We start from the raw sequence: 21,701 nt of genomic DNA on the forward strand, positions 1-21,701 counted from the left end.
TTATGCAAAATAAGAAATTATGCCTATTGTCTCAATTTGTATAACACAAAGTAGTGTTTTCAAATTTTCTTGATGCATTATTTGGTTTATTTATAGTGGAATTCATATTTTTTTTAATTAGATGTTCTGAACATTTGTTATAGTCTCCTTTTTAAAATCTGGCTAGGTTAAGAATTACTTTATAAGATGATATCATTTCTGATGTATTTGTTCATTTTTATCATGTTATTGTTTGTCTTTATGATGCATCACATTGTTTCACATTTTAATCATAAGACATACCCAGATCATATTAGAACATGCAAAGTGACTGAGCATTCTAAATTTAGTTTTGCTAATAGATTAGTTATGGAATGACACAGGCTTAAATAATACTTATTGTCCAATAATAATGCAAATATAATACAAATATTGTTGCCTTAGTAGAGTCCCAAAGGAAGAATCTAATTATTGTCACAACTGATTGATTTTTCCATTGTAGCAGGAATCAAGTCTAGCAGGCTTTCTAATCATGCAAGATGAAATAATACTACAGGGCTTTTGCTGGAACTAACTGAATTGGGACTATTTTAAGGCATTGTGTAATTGTTTCCCTCCAAGCTAATCTTCATGATTTTAAAATGGGGTGATTTGTTTAGTTTCCTCTACCAGATTAGTGCAGTTCTTTAAATTGAAATGATTTTTCTCAGTTGGGAAGATATTGTTTTAACTGTTGTTTAAGGGTAGAGAGATTTTAGAGATCAGACAGATGTATTGCTGCTCAAACTGTATCTACAGTATGTTCAATTATAGATGCCATTCCATATTTATTTATTTATTTATTTATTGGATTTATATGCCACCCCTCTCCGGAGACTCGGGGCAGCTAACAGCAGTAATAAAACAGCATATAATAATAATCCAATACTAAAAACAGTTAAAAACCCATTATTATAAAAACCAAACATACATACAGACATACCATGCATAAAATTGTAAAAGCCTAGGGGAAAAGAGTATCTCAATTCCCCCATGCCTGGCGGCAGAGGTGGGTTTTAAGCAGCTTACGAAAGGCAAGGAGGGTGGGGGCAATTCCAGAGGGCGGGGCCGTCAGAGAGAAGGCTCTTCCCCTGGGTCCCGCCAAGCGACATTGTTTAGTTGACGGGACCCCGAGAAGACCCACTCTGGTCGCTGTTGTCCTTTATTTCTAATAAACGCCGAATAGCTATAAATTATAAATTGCAGCTATTTAACATGCAAAAAGTAACTTCTGGAGTTTTTCAGAAAAATACCAATAAGGAAAGTTCAATTATAATGGATATTTGATGGGGAACAAAATAGTGTAAGTCCGTGTTTATCACACTTGGCAGTTTTAGCATGTGTGGATTTCAACTTCCAGAATTCCCCATCCAGAGCTTTAAATTTGCCAAGTTTGAAAAATATTAGCATAACTCTTTTCTCCAACAACAGAGTCTGCAGAGAGGGGCGGCATACAAATCTAATAAATTATTATTATTATTATTATTATTATTATTATTGTTGTTGTTATTGTTGTTGTTGTTTGTTTGTTATTATTATTATTGTTGTTGTTGTTTGTTTGTTTGTTATTAATAATAATAATAATAATAATAATAATAATAATAATGCTTTCTTATTAAAAACCATTACCCATCTCCCAAATACATGTTGTATCGTACTCAGCAAACTTACAATTATGTTTGAAATTTGGCAAATAGTAGGTCCGCTCAGGCCACTCCTGATTCAAAAGTTTAAGAAGTAATCTGCAAAGTCAACTGGTACCATCAACTGGGTTCATGAATGATTCATCATCTCATGAGTGATACAAAAAAGGGCCTTGTGGGTCCCCATTCAGTGAAAAATGCCTTGCAAACCTTTCCTTCAGTACATGATGTAACCTTCCTATTCTCCGCAGCCCATAGCAAATTCTAGACAATTTAAATATCTTCATGTTTCATGTTAGCTGAAGTGTTTTTCACCTTCTCTTGACTGGGAATAACTCTTTCCATAATTTGTAATTCGTTGGCCATAATCAATCTGATGATGATGAGATGATGAGAACTGGGATCTGCTTATTTCTTATGGCTACATTCAGCTGCTGCTGGCATATACCTCTCTGCTTTGGTTGCCTGCAATGAGTACTGATTGGCTGGCAGGTCTTATGTTGGTTGGGAAAATATGAAGTCATATTTTAGAAGTCATATTTACTTTCCACTCATAAATCTCCCATGTAGTGTGTTGGCAAGTTCAGTGGGGGAGATATCTTCATGTCAGCAAGTGCAACCTACCAGTGCTAAAGTAGGGTTGTAAAACTCTATTTCATTGTGGGCCACATCTAGGTTGTTTGACCTCAGGGTGGGGAGAAGTGGGTATGGCCAGCTCAACATCGCTTGTGTTGAGGGCACTTGTGGTGGCTTGGGCGCTTTGCCAGCAAAATGGAGCTCGGGAAGGCCGCCTGCAGGCCAGTCCTTGACTGTTTCCAGGGCAGTCCCATGGGCCAGATCTAAGCACCTTGCTGGCTAGATCTAGGACCTGGGCCTTGAGTTTGACACCCCTGCATTAAAGGATCTGAAAGGACCTCTGAAAAGACAGTCACATCTCCCAGATCTCTCACATGGTGTATCAGTAGGTCATGAAGATACTTGGGAAAGGAATCTTCTTCCTCCTCTTCCACATGCATGTTGGTAGGTTCCATTAAAGGTGTAGTACTGGTTGAAGTAAAAGAGCTTCAGGATTCTTTCCCACCCTCCTATCCCCAAGTAGGGACTTCGATCACTCAGTGAATGCAGGAACCCCATGTAATGGATCTCAAGTTGCTCCATGGAATAATAAAGGTGGAAGGGGAATTCTTATGCCTTGTCTATGGATGTAGAGCAGTGGTTCCCAACCTTTATTTTTTTGGCCATGCCTCACCTAAGCATCTCTAAAATCCTGATGCCCCCCCCCCCATGACATAATTCTTACTATTCAAAAAGTGAATTCTATACATGCAGAGGAAGCCTAAAAGGCCATTAACCTGGTTTAAACAAGGCTCCATTAAACAAGGCTCCATTAAAAATCAAATTGCCCCCCTGTGGGGTGTGGCCTCCATGTTGGGAATCAGGGATGTAGAATGATGGAGACTGTATGGCTGGACAGGTTTTTTAATCCCAGCTCTATGGATCAGGCAGATGATCCACAAGAAGAATAGGATGTCCATGCGAAGGAGGAGAGCAGTGTCTTCTGCCCCACCCCTCATCCTTGCAGACTAGTTTCTAAAAGATGGCTAAACCAACCACTCCAGCTTAAAATCGCTTTTGCTTCCAGCTCTACCCTAAGCTAAAAAGTATGATTAGTGGATATTTTTCCCACTGGCAGGTAAACCTTGCAGTAAATTGTTACGATAACACCATTCAATACCTTCATTAATGAGGTGGAAAAGTGTTGGTCCATGGGGGAAATCAATAAATGCTGGCATACTTTGCATCACTTCATGGAGTAGAAAACAGCATATTAAACCAGGAATCTCAATGTGTCCGTTTCTTAAAACTCACTACTTAAGCATTTACTTTTTTCATAATGCAAAGAAGCAGGGGAAAGGAACTGAATGCAGTTACTTTGCTAACAGAGCTGCTCTTTGATCACATATGATTCATCTGGCTCCCCAATCCAATACCTTGGGAGAAATGCTGAGTCCCTGTTCACAAATGTAATCAAATTCTCTTTTCTTTTTAAAAGATACACACATTTGTATTGTGTAAAAAGCAAGGTTTGGAAGAGCCTTGTTCCTAAACCACTACACTTAGTTAAATTACATTTTAAGTTCCCTCCAAAGGGCACTTAACAAAGTTTCATCACAGATTACTAAACAATACTTACTTCTATATTTATTTTCAAGCCATAAAAACTAGCCTGGCAGGGAAAGTTTCAGCACATGAAATCGCCCATGTTTCATCCCCTAGGGCAGGTTTTATATATTACTCAGATGTGATCATCACCTTGCCAAAATTGACGTTTCTTTGAATTATTTTTGGCTCTTTTTTTTTTTGTATCCCAACACTAGCTGCTTTCTCTCTATTGTCCTCTGAATCTTTGATTGTCTCTGCTATTTCCCAACATAAGGTCTTCTTCCTACTTTTCTATTATGTGTCCAAAGCTTTTAATGAGTTCTTTGTCCGCTTTTTCAAGGTACTCTCGATCATTTTTCCTAGCACAATCCAAAGCCACCCATTTCTTTTCAATCATCTGTTCTGATGGCTTTAGCTTTTGTCATTATTATAAGTGGGGGGGAAAATCATAGCCTTGACATGTTTATATTTTTATATCTGTTCACAATAGCATTTTGTTAAATTTGTTGTAATCTTCCTTTCAAGCAGCAGTTGTCTCTTTGTTTCATGGCTATAATCATAATTTTTATGAACGTTTGAGCCTCGGAAGATAAATCCACTACTACTTCAAGTTCTTCTCCACCTATTTGTATTGGGTTGGCATTGCCTCTTGTCATGACCTTAATATTTTAAGATATGGAATAGCAGATCAGCTTTTCATTTTGAGTCCTTCATCTTCAACAAAGCATCCCTCAAGTCTTTTTCATTTCCAATTGCCTGGAGTCTGACTGGCAGTAGATAAAGCTAAGCCATCAATCTGAAATGGTTGATTTTTCTCCCCTTTGCTAATATAATTCCAATTTCTCACAATATATTCTGTATGTATAAGGTGGCAATATACACACTCCTTGGTGCACACTTTCCCCAACTTTAAAATATTTTGTTCCTGTGTTACGTGTTGCATTCTAATTATTGTTTCTTAGTAATCAAACACACTCTTTGATTGTTTTTAAGGCTTAGTTATGTTAATTAGTCTAAGATAGCTAACTGTTATTGAATGTCTTAGTACCTTGATGACGGACCTATGGCACATGTGGACGAGGTGACACATGCCAAAGATGGTCCTCTCTGTGGGCATGTGCAATGTCACCAGCTGGTCTTGTGGTTTCCGGCACTCCCATGCATACCAGCCAGATGGCCTTTGTGTTTCCAGCACTCTGGTGTGTGTACAGTTTGGGCACTTAGTGCCAAAAACGCTCACCATCATTGTCTTAATATAATAAATATCCTTTTTTTCCTTCTATTTTACTTTATTATGGTGTTAAACCAGACTCCATACATAAAACCTGGCCATAAACGAAAGGCATAATAAAGAAAGACATGTTTCTAATCCACCAAGGCTACAGTGATGCAATAAATCCTTAATATTAAAAAGCCATGCTTTTCAACTCTGTACAGTATGTCACCTTCAAGATCAGCCAAGCAAAACCAAGAATCTTTTCTGCAACTTTCTTTCCTTTTATTTTATCCACTAGGTGTTCACAATGTGATTGAGATGTCTGGGTTACAGCTGCATATATTTTTTGAGGTCTAAATTGCAAAATCTTGGGCATTCATTCTATTATACAAGATAAATATAATTTTTCCTTAATTTGGACATTTTTTAGCCCTGCCCTGCAATCTTTTATCTTCTCTGACCACTCACAAACTGCAGGTATACTTCAAGTGTGTCATCTTTTATAATTTTAAACAATTCAACAGGGAATTATCAATTCCCATGGTTTTGGTATTAGCAATATTGTAATCCCATTTAAATTGATTATCTAAAATGTCTGAATATAATCTAATCAAACTTTTATACCTATATATCACTTGAATATTCTTTATAGAGTTCTTCAGTATAAAACATCTCTTCTTTATGCCTATCCTCACTTAAACTCCTTGTCTTTTATCAAATTTCCCTTCTGTTCTCTATTTTAATTTTATAAAATACAGAGCAGTAACATTTTGTTGTTTCATCTCTTACTTACTTACTCAGATATAGTTTCTTGTCCCTTTTTGCTCATCTCTGGAATTCAAATTCAGGTTTACTTGGGACCTTCTTTCCTTTCCTCCATCTCTCCCTGATTTCCTTTTTCTGCTATGACTGAAATATTATTTCACCTGTTTTTGTATTTTGTATTCAGGATATCATCATTTCTTCAGGAATTAATACATAATTAAATCTTTTTTCATTGCCATAACATATTTGTATGGAATATTGCTGAAATTGTGCTTGATGATTTTGTTTTCTTTAGCTAAAGTTGTCATTTTGGAAGAAGTAGTTCAAGATGTAAAAGCTTGTCGACGATGTAAAACTATTTAATACAACAGACAATTCTACTACCCTATAAAACAACATAGATTATGTATCTGAATGGTCAAACAATTGGCAGCTCCAAATCTCTGCTAACAAATGCTCAGTCCTGCACATTGGCAATAAAAATCAGAACATCAAAACTAAAAGATGACCCACGCTCTGTCAAGGACTTTGGGGTATTCATTTAAAAAGATCTAAGCTCCCAAGCTCACTGTAACAACATTGCTTAAAAGGCATTAAGAGTTGTCAACCTTATTTTATGAAGTTCTCTCTCTGGTAATGTTATACTTCTAATTAGGGCATATAAAACCTTTGCCAGACCTATTCTTGAATACTGCTCACCTGCCTGAAACCCACATTGTATTTCGGATAAACTTGAACTACGCCATCTATTTTCCAACCTAAGCTTGGTACACAAGATCATCTATCTTAACATCCTGCCTGTTAATGACTACTTTAATTTCAACTGCAATAACACTAGGGCTATCAATACAAACTAAATGTAATCCGTTCTGATCTTGATTGCAGAAAATACGACTTCTGCAATAGAGTAGTAAATGTCTGGAACACTTTACCTGATCCTATTGTTAGTTTCTCTAATTCCCATAACTTTGTTAAGAAGTGTGCAGAATGACCTTTGAGTACACAGAGGAAACACGGGATTCCAGCAGATATCCAGGAGATATGAATAATTTTTCACTCATACAAAAACAGATACATTAAAGTTCAATTAGTGTTTACTTTAGAAATAGCACAGTCAAGTTAAACAGTCTGGTCATACACATTCAAATCAGTCAAGATCTCTCAATACAATAATAATATTACAAGCCTGTCTTTGTCTTACATATCAGATATACATTACAGCTTACAAATACATCAAACTAACATTGAATACACAGAACTTACTACATCAGTTACAGTGAATCAGCAGAAAGAACAAAGAGCAGAGAAACAGAATCATGCTTTCTGGCTCCCTCTTATGGCAATCTGCAACACTACCTCTTAAAGCTCTGGTACTTCAATACAAACAAACATTCATTGTTAGTTTGTTTATATATTGCAAACCCAACTGTTTTGTACAAAGTACTAACAACCTTTTCCCTTCAACTCTCTACCGTGGATCTTACACATTTCTTAAGCGATCCCTAAGAGTGCATGCATAAGCGCACCAGCGTGCCTACCATCTCTGTCCTACTCTACCCATTTGTATGTACTTATTTTAAGCGTTTATGGCTATGTTTTGTTTTTTCATTTCCATTTATTCATGCCATTTTTTCATGCATTTCATTTGCTTGCACTTGTTGACAAATAAATAAAATAAATAAATAAAATAAAGTTTGGAGATGTAATCAATAAGAAGTATTTTTAATGACTGAAAATAGCTTCTCCATCTTCACTTATATAATCAGTTTGATTTTGATATAGTCCTTTGGTGATGTCCAGGTCATCTTTTAGATGTTAGAAAAAGGTATTTGCTATAAATTTTTAATTTTCTTAGCAGAACTATGTTTCCTGCTTTGTTTCATTACTCTGGGTTTTATTTTTACTTTCAGCTGCAGAATTCTAATCACCTATAGTATGTATATCATTTTTATATTCTTATTGTATTGACAAGCTACATATCATCATAAAATCTTTCAGTTTCTGCTTCTTATGCATCTGCGGTTGAGGAAGGAATAGGATTGCTATAATATTAATTGGCTTGTCTTGGGTTCAAACTTATATCACTGTATCATTCTGAGACGTTTTATCCAGTCTCTGCCTTTGACAACTTTTTTCTCTATGATTTTCTTGTCTTCAGTAAAAGATTTTTCTGTCAGGATGTTCCTAGTATGTCAATATTCCTTCTTGACATTTCTGCTCTAACAATCTCCTTAGTTCATAGTTCTGATATTTCAGTAGCAGTGGGTCTCGTATCATTACCGTGCTAATTTTTTCTTTTACCTCTGGACACATCAGCAGTTAAATATCCTTTCTGGTTTTAATCAGCCAATGATAGACACTTTAACCTTTCATAAATGTCTTCCACACTTTTGCAGCAGATTATTGAATATTTCTTTCAGTATCAATTGGTTGAGAATATCCATTTTGTTTTTAGGCAGATTCCTAAAATGGCTTGCAATTTTTTTTCTCAGTGTAATTCATATAGTCTAATTTCTTGTCTGAGGTTTTTTTTTCTCATGAGTGACTGTTTTGGAGGTCATTGGGATGTATCGGGCCCTTCACAATTATCAAATAACAATTTCTGAATATAAATTAGTTACATAAGTTCACCCCCCCCCCAGGGTAATGGATGGACAGATGGAATTGTCCTTGGGAGGCAAGACCCACAGCCATTCCATCTTGTCTGGGTTGAGTTTGAGTTTGTTGACACCCATCCAGGCCCCAACAGCCTCCAGGCACTGGCACATCACTTCCACTGCTTCATTGACAGGACATGGGGTGGAGATGTATAGCTGGGTATCATCTGCGTATTGATGATACCTCACCCCATGCCCTTGGACGATCTTGCCAAGCGGTTTCATGTAGATATTAAATAGCAGGGGGGAGAGGACCAACCCCTGAGGCACCCCACAAGGGAGAGACCTAGAGGTCGACCTCTGATCCCCCACTAACACCTACTGCGACCGACCAGAGAGGTAGGAGGAGAACCACTGAAGAACAGTGCCTCCCACTCCCAACCCTTCCAGCCGGTGCAGAAGGATACCATGGTCGATGGTATCAAAAGCCACTGAGAGGTCAAAATTCACCAGGACAGAGGACAAGCCCCTGTCCCGGGCCCGCCAGAGATCATCCATCAACGCGACCAAAGCAGTTTCCGTGCTGTAGCCGGGCCTGAATCCAGACTGCTGAGAACCTAGATAATCAGCTTCTTCCAAGGACCGCTGGAGTTGGAGCGCCACCACCTTCTCAACAACCTTCCCCATAAAGGTTAGAGACTGGACGGTAGTTATTAAACATGGCTGGGTCCAGGGAAGGCTTCTTGAGGAGGGGGCACACAAGTGCCTCCTTATAAAGGGCCGGAAAGGACCCCCTCCCCAATGAGGCATTGACATTCTCCTGGGCCCAGCTCCATGTCACCTCTTGGCTGGCCGAAACCAACCAAGAGGGACACGGATCCAGTAGACATCTGGCGGAACTCACAGCTCCAATGGCCTTGTCCACTTCATCAGGTGTCACCAAGTCAAACTCCTCCCAGACTGATGGACAAAGACGTTTAGTCCCAGTCACCTCGACTGACTCATTGTCAGCCGATACTGCTATGCAATTGGAGTCAAGATCAGCCCGGATCCGAGCGACTTTATCAGCGAAAAACGTGTTAAATTCCTCGGCACTACCCTGCAAGGGCTCCCCAACTCCCCCCTGATTTAGAAGGGAGCAGGTCACCTAAACAAGGAGGCCGGGCGGGAGTCCGCTGATGTAATCAAGGCGGCATGGTACGCGCATCTAAATAATAAATATAAAATAATGTTATAATGATCACCTGTGATAAATATTCCTTTAAGAAGAGCTTGATGCTAAATAGGTGACTAGATACTGTATTTCTACAATATGTAATATTCTTAGAAATAGTAATGAAGTTTTCTTCCAACCTTATAGTATGCTTTTTTAAATTCTCACTTGTGAGATTTTTTAGTAGTCTCCAATCCAAATTATAAGATCAAACTTAGCTTTAAAAAAGAGGGTAAGGGTAAGGGAATGAAGGTTAACTTAGGGACCACTACTTGCCATGAAAAATGTCCAGATGTCCAAATTAATTGTGTATTTTAATATACGGTAATTTAAGATAAGCTAACTGTATTGTCTAGATGAGATTAAGAAAATAAATGAATTAAAGAAAATAAAGACTATTGACAGAGACTAAAGAAATTATACAAAGGTCAATGCTTATGATCTTACACTGTTGTTTCCAATTGCATTTGTATCTTGCCTTTTTTCTGGAGTTCAAGGCAACATATCATTTTATCTCCAAACAGCATTTGTCTGAAACTGGTTGGGGTGAGAAACATAAATGGCCCAGTGAACTCCAAAGTTGTGAGAGAACTTGAACCTGGGTTTCTTCTGTCTTAATGCAATACTGCAATCACTGTTATTACATTCACTATCTAATCCATATATACTGCTCAAAAAAATAAAGGGAACACTCAAATAACACATCCTAGATCTGAATGAATGAAATATTTTCATTGAATATTCTGTACAAAGTTGAAGGTGCACAACAGCATGTCAAATTGATTGTCAATCAGAGTTGCTTCCTAAGTGGACAGTTTGATTTACTTGGAGTTATATTGTATTGCTTAAGTGTTATATTGTGTTGTTTAAGTGTTCCCTTTATTTTTTTGAGCAGTGTATTATTGAAACAGTTCTCATGATAGTAACATAGAAATGGAGACAAAATCACGTCTGAAGAGTGGTGTACTTTAAGCATAGGTGCTGCAATTTTGATTCTTCTCATGACACACTTTCCTTCCAATATTTATTTATTTATTTATTTTGTCCTTCCATTGTGATACTGTTAGTTTAATACAGGAATATGTCTTAGGAAAGTAGTATATTGCTTGGCTATGGGTGACTGGCTTTTGTCCAAGGTCAGAGAATTTGTTGTCCTTCAGATTATTTGGGCTTCAAATACTTAAGCATGACCAATGATAATAAATTGTAGTCCAGAACTTTGAGGTTATTAAATTGCCTGCCCAGTCTTAATATCTATAACTTTATCATTTTATAAAATGGCATATTTCTGAAAAAGATACCAGACATTCTGATTTATGCTGCAATTCTACTCATATTTAGTTGGACATACAGTAAATGGCACTCAATTTGGAAGCCCATAAAAATTAATGAAGCTTTGAATATAAATGCCATTGACTTCATTAGACCCATCAAAATATGGTCAACAGTAGATCAAACATAATGAGACTTATTTTTGTGTAAGAATGCAAAGTTGTGTGGTTAATTAATGAAAGAATTTGCTTTTGTATGCCTCTCAATCCCAAGACTATGATACAAAATAAGGGAAACAATTAGCAAAAATCATAATTATAATAAATACCAGCACCACAAATAACATTCGTGTAAAGTGAGTGTGACAATGACTTAGTTCAGGGAACTTGAAGCAGCAGTTTGGTTTTTCTATTTAGTTTTCTTCTCTTACATTTCTCCTCTGTATGCAGTGAGACTGGTGTGGAAAACAACTAAATGAAATAATACCTAGAATGGGTGGGAACATTAAAGAGAAAAGCAGGCTACATCCCACCAACCTTTTTCTAACATGTCTTCCATCTTTGGAAGACCAATACATTTCCTCATAATAGAAAAAAAAATCAAATGCACACGTGTTGTGAAATGAAAAGGTTTTGGCTGTGTTGTGATTCAGCCTGTGGCTCCTCAGGGACCGGCTGGATCTCTGCCGGATCCATGCCCAGAGGAGGAGGACAGTGAACAGGAGGGGGAGGACCAGGCAGACGGGGGAGAGGAACATCAGGAAGATGAGGAGGAAGAGCAGCCTGAGACCCCCGGGGGGGGGGGCTCTCCCCAGCTAGTAGCCTGGATTCATTGGATGAAGACGCACAGGCTATAATAGACATGAGGCAGCGACGAGCAGCTCAAAGATGGGGCCAATTAGAAAGGTATTTCCATCCCTGAATTGGCAACAGCTGGTTTTGGGTGTGGTTCTCCTCAGCAGGGTTGAAAAGGCAGGTCCGCCCTTACAGTCTTGTGGAGAGTTATCAATTGGGAGTCCTGTGACCTTGCTTCGATTCTCGGCATCTCTGATCTTGGCTTGTGGCCTAGAAGTCTGGAAGACTTGGGGGAGGCGTGGGTTTTATTATCTCCAGCGTTGTTTTTGCCAGCAAGAATCCTGTTTTATTGCCTGGCCTTCGTGAAACCTCTGTGAAGCTTCATAGTGTTCCTGTCTGTAAGAACAGTTTTTGTTACCTGTGTTTGCTTTGAATTATATAAACTGCCTTTGCTTTTTACCAGTGTGTCTAGATACTCTTTTTGGTTGGTGTTGGCGTCTCGGGGGACCCAGACAGAACAGGCTGCCCTAAGAAAAAAGACAATTGTTTGCCAGTAACTGTGCACAGGTTTTTGAAATCCTTAGCTGATTGGATTTCACTTTATGAAACAGCATAATATAATTATCATTGATCTGTACTATGCTTAGACTAAATTACTCTTCCATTCAAATTATTTGAAATTTATTATTTATGAGATATACTATTTTATGTTAGAAATATGTGTGTTGTGAATTCTAAATATAACAATTGGATGCAAGACTGATTCTTTGAAGTAGAGAGTAAGAGTTTTGATGCTAAGAAGAAAATTTTATCAGAACTTGAATTTCAAACCTCTGCAAAATTTTAAGGCATGCTTAGGCATAAATGCCTTTCTTTTGGGAAAGTAAATTTATCCCTTGCATAATCTCCAGGCAAATTCACAAACATATGTTTGCATATACACATATAAAAATACAATCCTTTCCTTCAAATGCATCAGGAAAAGGAAGCACTAAGGAACTGTGGAGAAAAGAAAGATCAAGTTCGTGCATTTAGCCCCTTTTTCACAAAAACTGAGAGTTTCATTCTCTATTTAATCACCATCCCAGATAGTTTTGATCTGGCGTGGAGTAGAATAAATAGGTTCCTTGCTTTTCTCAGCAATCAATCATTAAGCAATGGGTTCTTTGTATAATTAGAAATTGTTCTTAATAATCACAAGAATGGCTATCCTGAGGAATGCTCATGGCCAATAGCCATTAATAGTGTTATTCTGTCTGGATAAGTGTTATATGCTCTATAACAAGGGTGTCAAACTCAAGGCCCTGGAGCAGGAGCAGGCCCACAAGATGCTTAGATCTGACCCACAGGATCACCCTGGAAACAGCAAAAGATTGGCCCATGAGGCTTCTGCCGGGGAAAACAGAGTTTGGGAGAGCCACCTGTGGCCCTCTTGAGCTCTGTTTTTGCTGGCACAGGGCTGCAGAAAGCCATTGCAGCCAAAAATGGAGCTCAGGAGCCCATTTTCACTGGCAGAGTCCTCGGTCCACCACAGATAACCCCTACACGAGTGACATTGAGCTGGCCATGACCCCCAAGTCAAATACAACCCTGATGTGGCCCTCAATGAAATTGAGTTTGACACCCCTGCTCTATCACAATCTCTATTGAAAAGTATTAAGAAGCTTGATTTTCATTTTGGAAACATTTTGGAAATGGTAGGATCAGAAATATTCTTTAATAGTAAATGAGATTGTTTAGACCCGAAACATACTTCTGCACGTGAATACTGTACATAGTTTAACTGATAGTAATGATAACGATTGCCTAAAAAACAATTTGCTGTAACGCAGCAACTTTTAACCAGCAAGTTTTAATAATTAAATCTGATTCAATACTTAAAATATTCAGAGAGATGTATTTATTTATTCATTTGTCCAATACATAAATACATAGGAAGAAAATAGACATGTGATAATATAAAAGAGGGTGAAGGTGAACTTAGAGGAGAGGATATATGAAAGGAAGAGAATATATAAGATAGGTGAAAGAAAGGAAAGACAATTGGACAGGGGACGAAAGGCACACCAGTCCCACATATCATAACACTACTTTTTAATTTGTTTTAATTGATCTTTGCCTCCACAGTAATGAAACACTACATTTTATATCCTTAGGATATTGTGACATAGAAGGGAAGTGTTCACACAGATACTGACAAACAGTAAAAGTGAATCTGTAATGTTTCAGGCAATATGCAGTGTTTTACAAAAAAAAAAGACTTCCGGTAATCAGTTAAAGAACTAGCAGTTAAATCCAGTCAACATATTAAATTTGGCTACAATTAGTTTTGATTAGCTTTCTGGAACACTATAATGGATAAAAATGGACAAATTCCATAACAGTAGGTAAAATTCCCTAAGCTTTCACGTGAGTACAAAATAGAGTTCTCTTCACTGCAAGGAATTTAAATTCTAAATAGGTAGGCAATTGGACTCTGACCTATACGGCCTTTTCAGTTTCAGACTGATTATAGAGAGCTTATGATTTCCTTATTAAAACTTCACTGCTTCACAACAATCTCTAAATGCTCTTCAAAATGCTGCTGGACATAGAAAGCCTTATATGTTTTGGGATAGAGAAAGAATCATATCCATTTTCATTGGTTGAAATAATGACTCACTTAAGACTTCTTTGTATTTATTATTCAGTGAAAGAATTCCATCTATAAGATAATGTGAATGTGGCTTAGACAAATAAAACTGTAATACCGTAACTCCATGAAATGTGACTACAGTACATAGTTAATTCTGCTTCTTGTATTCCTCTAATACTTCTAACTGCAATGTTTTCATGGAGTTAATTAAAAATAGATGAATAAGTGAACTTTTACAGTTTACAGTTATGAATTACAATTCGTTAGTCGCTTTTGTTGGGTCTCTAGAAATCATACCCAAGCACTAGGGAGCAAATGGAATTGTGCAGCCTTGTTCCGTGCCTCTTTGATTTTGTCTGTGGTTCAGTCGCTAAGGACTGGATGTTGTAATGAATATCAAATGAAAACTGTTTTTCCTTTACTACTTTTCAATCTCTTCACATCTCCACTGCTAGGCCTGAAGAGAACAGACAAGATTTCTTTAACAGGTTGATTGAGAACATGAGCAAGAATAGTATTAGAAGAAAGGAATTCTTATTGTCCAAAAAACTAGGTTTGTGCAAAGTGTTCCAGAAAGATAATCAAAAATAATTGTAGCCAAATTTAATATGCTGATTGGGTTTAAATGCTAGTTCTTTAACTGGTTAAGTCTATTTTGTAAAACACTGCATATTGACTGAAACATTACAGATTCACTTGTACTATTTGTCAGTATCTGTGTGAACGCTCCCATTCTATGTTACAATATTCTAAGGATTTAAAATGTAGTGTTTCATTACTGTGAAGGCAAGGATGATTTTTAAAATAAAAAAGTAGTGTTATGATATGTGGGAATGATTGATTGCATCTCTCTGAATATACTATTCAATATTATTGAATCGGATTTAATGATTAAAACCTGCCGTTTAAAAATTGCTGCACTACAGCAAATTATTTTGTTATGCAATCATTATCATTACTATCAGTTAAATTACCATATTTTTGGAGTATAAGATGCACTTTTTTCCTCCCTAAAAGAGTCTGATAATTTGGGTGCATCTTATACTCTGAATGTAGCTTCTTTTTCAGCCCTAACTAGCTGCTAACAATCTTCCCAGCTCTTACCTTGCAAGCTCTTTCATTGTTACTTTCTGCGAAGAATGTTTTCCAAGCTCTAAGTCTTTGCAGGGTTATTTTTCCATTGCTCTACTTGCTTCAAGTGTTCTTTCCAGGTGCTAATGATGTTCCCAGCTCTTACTGGCTTGCAAGCTCTTTCATTGTTATTCTCTCTGAACAAAGGGGTTTTTTTTAAAGTCCTAACCAGGGGATAAAATAATGTGCTGAAGCTGACCAGACTAAGGATGCTAGGCAGGTGAATATCTGATAAGCAGATTCTTTCCCCTATTTTCCTCCCCCAAAACTAAGGTGAGTCTTATACGGTATGTTTTCACATGCAGAAGTATGTTTTGGGTTGAAACAATGCCATTTACTATTAAATAAATTAATTTTCATGTTACCAGGGCAATATTTTTACAAATATTATCCTGGTCCTAGTGGTGGGTTGTAAATATTATTGCTAATGATTCACGTATGCGACTGTAGAAGCATCTCAGGTGGGTGGACGGAGCCTCCCGCCACCATCGCTACAAGTTCCAAGAACCAGTCCGAATCAGGAGCAACCCACCATTGCCTGGTCCATTATACAGAGTTTAGTTTATGTTTGCACTAATCATGACTCCAATTCTCAGTTGCTATAATCCGTCTTAAGCAATTATTTACTCAACTACAGTTAAGTAAGACAAGCAAGGTGTTCACACAAACATGTTCAAACAATTCTAATTCCACACTGTAATTCCACACTGGAATACTGCATTCAGTTTTGGTCGCCATGATGCAAAAAGGATATTGAGACTCTAGAAAAAGTTCAGAGAAGAACAACATGGATGATTAGGGGATTGGAGGCTAAAACATATGAAGAACGGTTGCAAGACCTGGGCATGGCTAGTTTAATGAAAAGAAGGACCAGGGGATGATAGCAATGTTCTGAGGGGTTGCCACAAAGAAGAATGAGTCCAGAGCACCTGAGGGTAGAACAAGAAGCAATGGATGGAAACTAAAGAAGGAGAGAAGCAACTTAGAACTAAGAAGAAACTTTCTGACAATCAGAATGGTTGATCAATGGAACGGCTTGCCTCCAGAAGTTGTGAATGCCCCAACACTGGAAGTTTTTAAGTGGATGTTGGATAACCATCTGTCTGAAGTAGTGTAGGGTTCCATACCTAAGCAGGGGGTTGGACTAGAAGACCTCCAAGACCTCCAAGATGTCTTCCAACTCTGTTGTTGTTGTTGTTGTTGTTGTTGCTGGCATTGGACGAGAATACCTATGAGACCGCCTTCGGCCGCACGAATCCCAGTGGCTGATTAGGTCCCACAGAATTGGCCTTCTCCGGGTGCCGTCAACTAAACAATGTCGGTTGGTGGGGGCCAGGATAAGAGCCTTCTCTGTGGCGGCCCCAGCCCTCTGGAATCTACTCCCTCCAGAGATTCGAACAGCCCCCACCCTACTTGCCTTCCGTAAAAGGTTGAAGACTCACCTCTGTCACCGGGCGTGGGGATGATTATCTCCACCCTTCATTGTTTTTTCTGACCTCTGTAGTATGATTAATTGGCTTGAGTGTGTACGAGTGTGTAGTTGTGATTTTATGATATTGATTATGTTATATTAATGTTTTTAATTGACTTTTAAATTTTAATATTAGATTTGTAATGTACTGTACTATTGCTATGTTGTGAGCCGCCCCGAGTCTTCAGAGAGGGGCGGCATACAAATCTAACAAATTATTATTATTATTATTGTTGTTGTTGTTGTTATTATTATTGTTAATTCTCATTAGCTAATGATGTGGCCCACCTCTGGATCACCTATCTGCTTTGTCTGACTTATTTTTTTAAGGGAACGCAATAACACATCCTAGATCTAAATGAATGAAATATTCTCATTGAATACTTTGTTCTGTGCAAAGTTGAATGTGCACACCAGCCTGTGAAATCGATTGTCCATCAGTGTTGCTTCCTAAGTGGACAGTTTGATTTCACAGAAGTTTGATTTTCTTGGAGTTATATTGTGTTGTTTAAGCGTTCCCTTTATTATTATTATTTTGAGCAGTGTATATTTCTCTCTCTCTTTGTCTCCCCCTTTGAACCTCCAAAAAGTTCAGAAAGGAATGTTGTATGAGGAAAGCGCTCCGCCCAATCTTCACCCTGAACAGCGGGTGCACAGACGTCGCTATAATTAAAACATTGGCATGGTTGATTCACAGGAAAGATTGCTGTGGGGTTTGTGGGGGGGGGGGGCGACGACGAGAGAAAGGAAGCGCGCGCTTGCGCGCTTCTGGCCTTTTTAGCCCCCCCCCCCCATTCGGAGGAAGCTTTTCAAAGCGGGAAACGCTCGGTGAGGCTGAATGGGGAATCCTTCCCGCCACCACCACCCGCCACCCCTGCCAACAGGAAGAAAGCCGCCCCTCAGGCTAAGCCGGGGAAGACCCCGAGGAGGAGCTAAAGAACCGCCGCACCGCTTTGCCCCTCCTCCGCCCCTCCGTCTCGCCAGCGACGTCGACTTCGGGGAACTTTCCCACCCGAAGTCGCCTCCCCGCCGCCAGCCCCGAGGAGACGGAAGGGGAGAAAGGCGACCCTCCGTTGCAAAGCCCGGCTTTAAAACAAAACAACAAAAAGAGGGGAGGGGGAGGCGAACGAGGAAATAAAACCGAGCTCGCTGAGGTGAAAAGGTCGCCGTTGAGGTTCGGGAGGAGCTGGGCGAACCGCGCTTCTGCTGAAACTCCGTCGGCTGGGCTCGGGCTCGGCTTCTCCTGCCCTCGTGCGCCCGGCGGGCATGAAGCCGGGCGACGTCGTCTCCTAGCGGCCAGGGGAGGGGAAGAAAGTTCGGGGCGTTGCTCGGCCGCACACTCGGCCACAACGGCGCGCGAGGCGGGAACTGTCCAACTTTTCAGCAGCGCGCTTCGTCTCCCTTCAGCTATCGGCCGAGCGCGGGAAAGGGAAGGGTCGCGGCTACGGCTGAGGGGAGCGAGCGAGCGAGCGCAGGCGGGGAAAGGAAGCCTTGCCGAGTCGCGCGCTCCGCAGCTGTGCCTTGTTCTTCAGCCCTGCCCCGACCTCCCGAAGCATGGAAGCCGAAGAGAACCGCCCCAGCCTGACCGAACCGGCGCCCGGCGGCGGCGGCGTTAGCGAGAAACTGCCGGCGCCCAAGCATCTTTGGCGCCACGAGCACCGCTGCCGCTACCAGCTCCGGCAGCAGCCCCACTTCCTCGTGCACCAGCCGCAGGCGCCCCAGAACCAGCCGCCGTCTCCTCCTCTTCCTCCTCCTCCTCCTCTCCCGCCGCCGCCTTCGCCACCCGCCGCTTCTCTCCCCCCAGCCTCGCGGGGTCGCGTCGTCGGGGGTGGTGGTGGTGGTGGTGGCGGCGGCGGCGGCAGGGTGAGGCACCGCGGCTATTCGGACACGGAGCGCTACCTCTACTGCCGAGCCATGGACCGCGCGTCCTTCGCGCTGGAGACCGGCCACCGGCCCGGCTTGAAGAAATCCAGGATGTCCTGGCCCTCGTCCTTCCAAGGCTTCAGACGGTAGGCGGGAAGGGCGAGGGGCAGCCGGGGGGGGGCGGGAAGGGGCCATTTCACTCGCTCTCCGCCATCCTTTCTCCCCCCTCCCCCTTCCGACAGGTGAGGGAAGAAGTCAGGGAGAAGGTTTTCGTGGGGTTGGATGGGGAAGGGCACGGAGCCGCGCGGAAGAGCCGAGGCGAGGGAGGCTTGCCAGGAACACCGGGCGCCGAGAGGTCAGAGCGCTGAAGGAGAGAAGCGGATTCCAGACCTCCGCGGAAGACGTACCGGAAACTGGGTGGAATCGTTAAGAGCGGTTGTAGGCGCTGGGCATCTGGACGTGATATCTAGGCAGCTGTTGTGCCTTGATCGTTTCCCCCCACCTCCAAAGCAGGCCGACTTTAAAAGTGTGGGGCGAAGGGGGAGGCAAGAAGCAAGGAGATATTGGCTTTTTAGATTGTAGTTTTAAATTTAATTAGATTTGCCCTTGTACTGTATTGCTATTAACCGCCCCAGTCGTCGGAGAAGGGCGGCATACAAATCTAAATAAATAAATAAATAAACCCTGTTCCTTTTGCTCTGCAAACATAAAACAAAACTACATATTTATTTATTTATGTATTTATTTATGGCATTTGTATGCCGCCCAATTCCGATAGGACTCTGTGTGGCTGGCAATAATTAAAAGCAATATAAAATATAATACCAGTAAAAGAGCAAGAACAATATAAAATGCATTACTAACCCTTAAAAAAAACCGTGCATACTATCAATCATTCATATAGATAAATATGTCTATATATGGCATGCTTGTATGTGTGTATTAAAAACTGGTTTATGAGTAACCTAGTCTGAGTGTGAAACCATAGTCATCTCACCCCAGATCAATCATGTTATATCTTACCCGGGGAAGCATTTACAAGCCTTTCATCAATCTGCTACCCTCCAGATGTGTTGGCTGTATTGTCCAGCCCACCCCCCTTGAAACCACAGCCATTGGCACCAAATTGAAAAAAGGCAGGATTAAAATTACACACTTGGCAGCAAAACTGCAGCAAAAGCTTTCTTCCTCTTCCTCCTCTTTTCACTTTCCTCAGGCGCGTATGTAGTATATTGCTTTATTTATTTTTAAAATCCAATAATCACTTGCTTTCTTCGCTTTAGTCAACACCCTAGAAGTTAAAGCTTTTAAAATTCCACCCCTCCCCGCCAAGGTGAAGTGACTGCAGCTTGATGGATAAGCACAGAGCTGGTCTTTCTTGGATGCTGTTAGTTGATTTTAGAGGAAAAGGCATGGAGAAAGTGAGTCAGAGGTTGTAGTTGTTGCAGGAATACAGTCGCTGATAGATCAGAAGATGACATCACTCTTTAAAGAAAACTTCCTTTGGCAATCAGCAAAGAGCTGCTGGTGACAAGATAAAATAGTTTCATTTACATTATCTAATTTTGCTTGAAGTGTGCAGAACTATATCAATTTCATTGACGTATGTTATAAAAAAGTGATGTGGTGAAAAAATTATCACCCCAGTATTTGCTCTACATTATTCAAAATCTGGGTTAGTGTGCTCTAGATAAGGACTGTAGTACAAATATCAGATTTTGATATGCGCCACATCTCAGTCTACCTACAAACAGTCTTGTCTGGAGTATAGTAGTCCCCTTGTGCTGTTCTTGAAAAGAAGGAAGCAGTAACCAAATTCAATTGTGTTGAATATTTCCACATTATTCATTATCATTTTGGAGATGAACCACCACTTAGTGCAAATGCTACAGATAATTATTACTGTCATTTTTCTTTCTCTTTAACAGGAATTACACATTAGAACACCGGTGGTTTTAAACTTTCCAACAATTATTTTGCTAGAAGATAAACAATTCATGTGGGGCTTTCAGCATTAGTGACTTATTTATTTATTTATTTATTTATTTATTTATTTATTTATTTATTTATTTATTATTTGGATTTGTATGCCGCCCCTCTCCGAAGACTCGGGGCGGCTCACAACAGTGTGACTTATGGGGTCCTCTGTATGCCAATGGGCCAGTAACAGATTAGATTAGATTAGATTTATTGGATTTATATGCCGCCCCTCTCCACAGACTTGGGGCGGCTCACAACAATGGTAAAAAACAATACATAGTAACAAATCTAATATTTAGCAATCTAAATTACAGTTTTAGGTTAAAAATCCAAAAGAAACCCCAATATATAAAAAACAAGCACACAATCGAATCATACACAGAAACTATATGGGCAAGGGGGAGATGTTTCAATTCCCCCATGCCTGACAGGAGAGGTGGGTTTTAAGGAGTTTCCGAAAGGCAAGGACAGGTTTCATGTGACCCCAACAATGGCTGGATAATGGTAGAAAGTTCTCTAGGTGTACTGGGAAAGTGACATTATGAAGCGTAGATGCCAAGGTAGATTGTACTGGCATCCATGCATCTTTCAGTTCTCTTTATTCTACTAGGACTTATAGGGATAGGATATGCAGATTTCATATGTACTGTGGTGGAAATTGTACTGTTTTTGGTACTGTTTTCAGTGTGTGATTATAAAGGATGAGGAATTGAAAAATGAAAAAGCATTAATTTGGATTCATACTTAGTCATATTTAAAGCAAGTCCACTTGAATCAAAGGCACTTAATGCATACTCATATTAAGTCCAATGTATTAGAATTGCTTTTTAAAAATTCTTTTCTTTTAAAAGAAAAAACTTCTTTCTAGCGGTGTCTTCTTTATTAGAATTTGTAATAAGAATGTGATACTGATTTATTCATACCTACAATAGACATAATA

General features: G+C 39.8%; 1 protein-coding gene across 3 annotated transcripts in view; it reads left to right on the plus strand.

Annotated features, from left to right (window-relative positions):
• The window catches only part of PDE4D (phosphodiesterase 4D), a 945,814-nt gene that overhangs the window by 331,744 nt on the left and 592,369 nt on the right, over positions 1-21,701 (plus strand). Inside the window, exon 1 of one of the 3 annotated variants that reach the window (XM_070743322.1) lies at positions 18,473-18,927. The exons of the other annotated variants lie outside the window; for them this stretch is intronic. Within the exon in view, the coding sequence (XP_070599423.1) occupies positions 18,473-18,927 (455 nt within the window). Of the gene's footprint in view, positions 1-18,472; positions 18,928-21,701 lie in introns of those variants that run through there. 3 annotated transcript variants of the gene reach the window in all.

This window comes from Erythrolamprus reginae, chromosome 2, assembly GCF_031021105.1.
Source record: "Erythrolamprus reginae isolate rEryReg1 chromosome 2, rEryReg1.hap1, whole genome shotgun sequence".
NCBI lineage: Eukaryota > Metazoa > Chordata > Lepidosauria > Squamata > Dipsadidae > Erythrolamprus > Erythrolamprus reginae.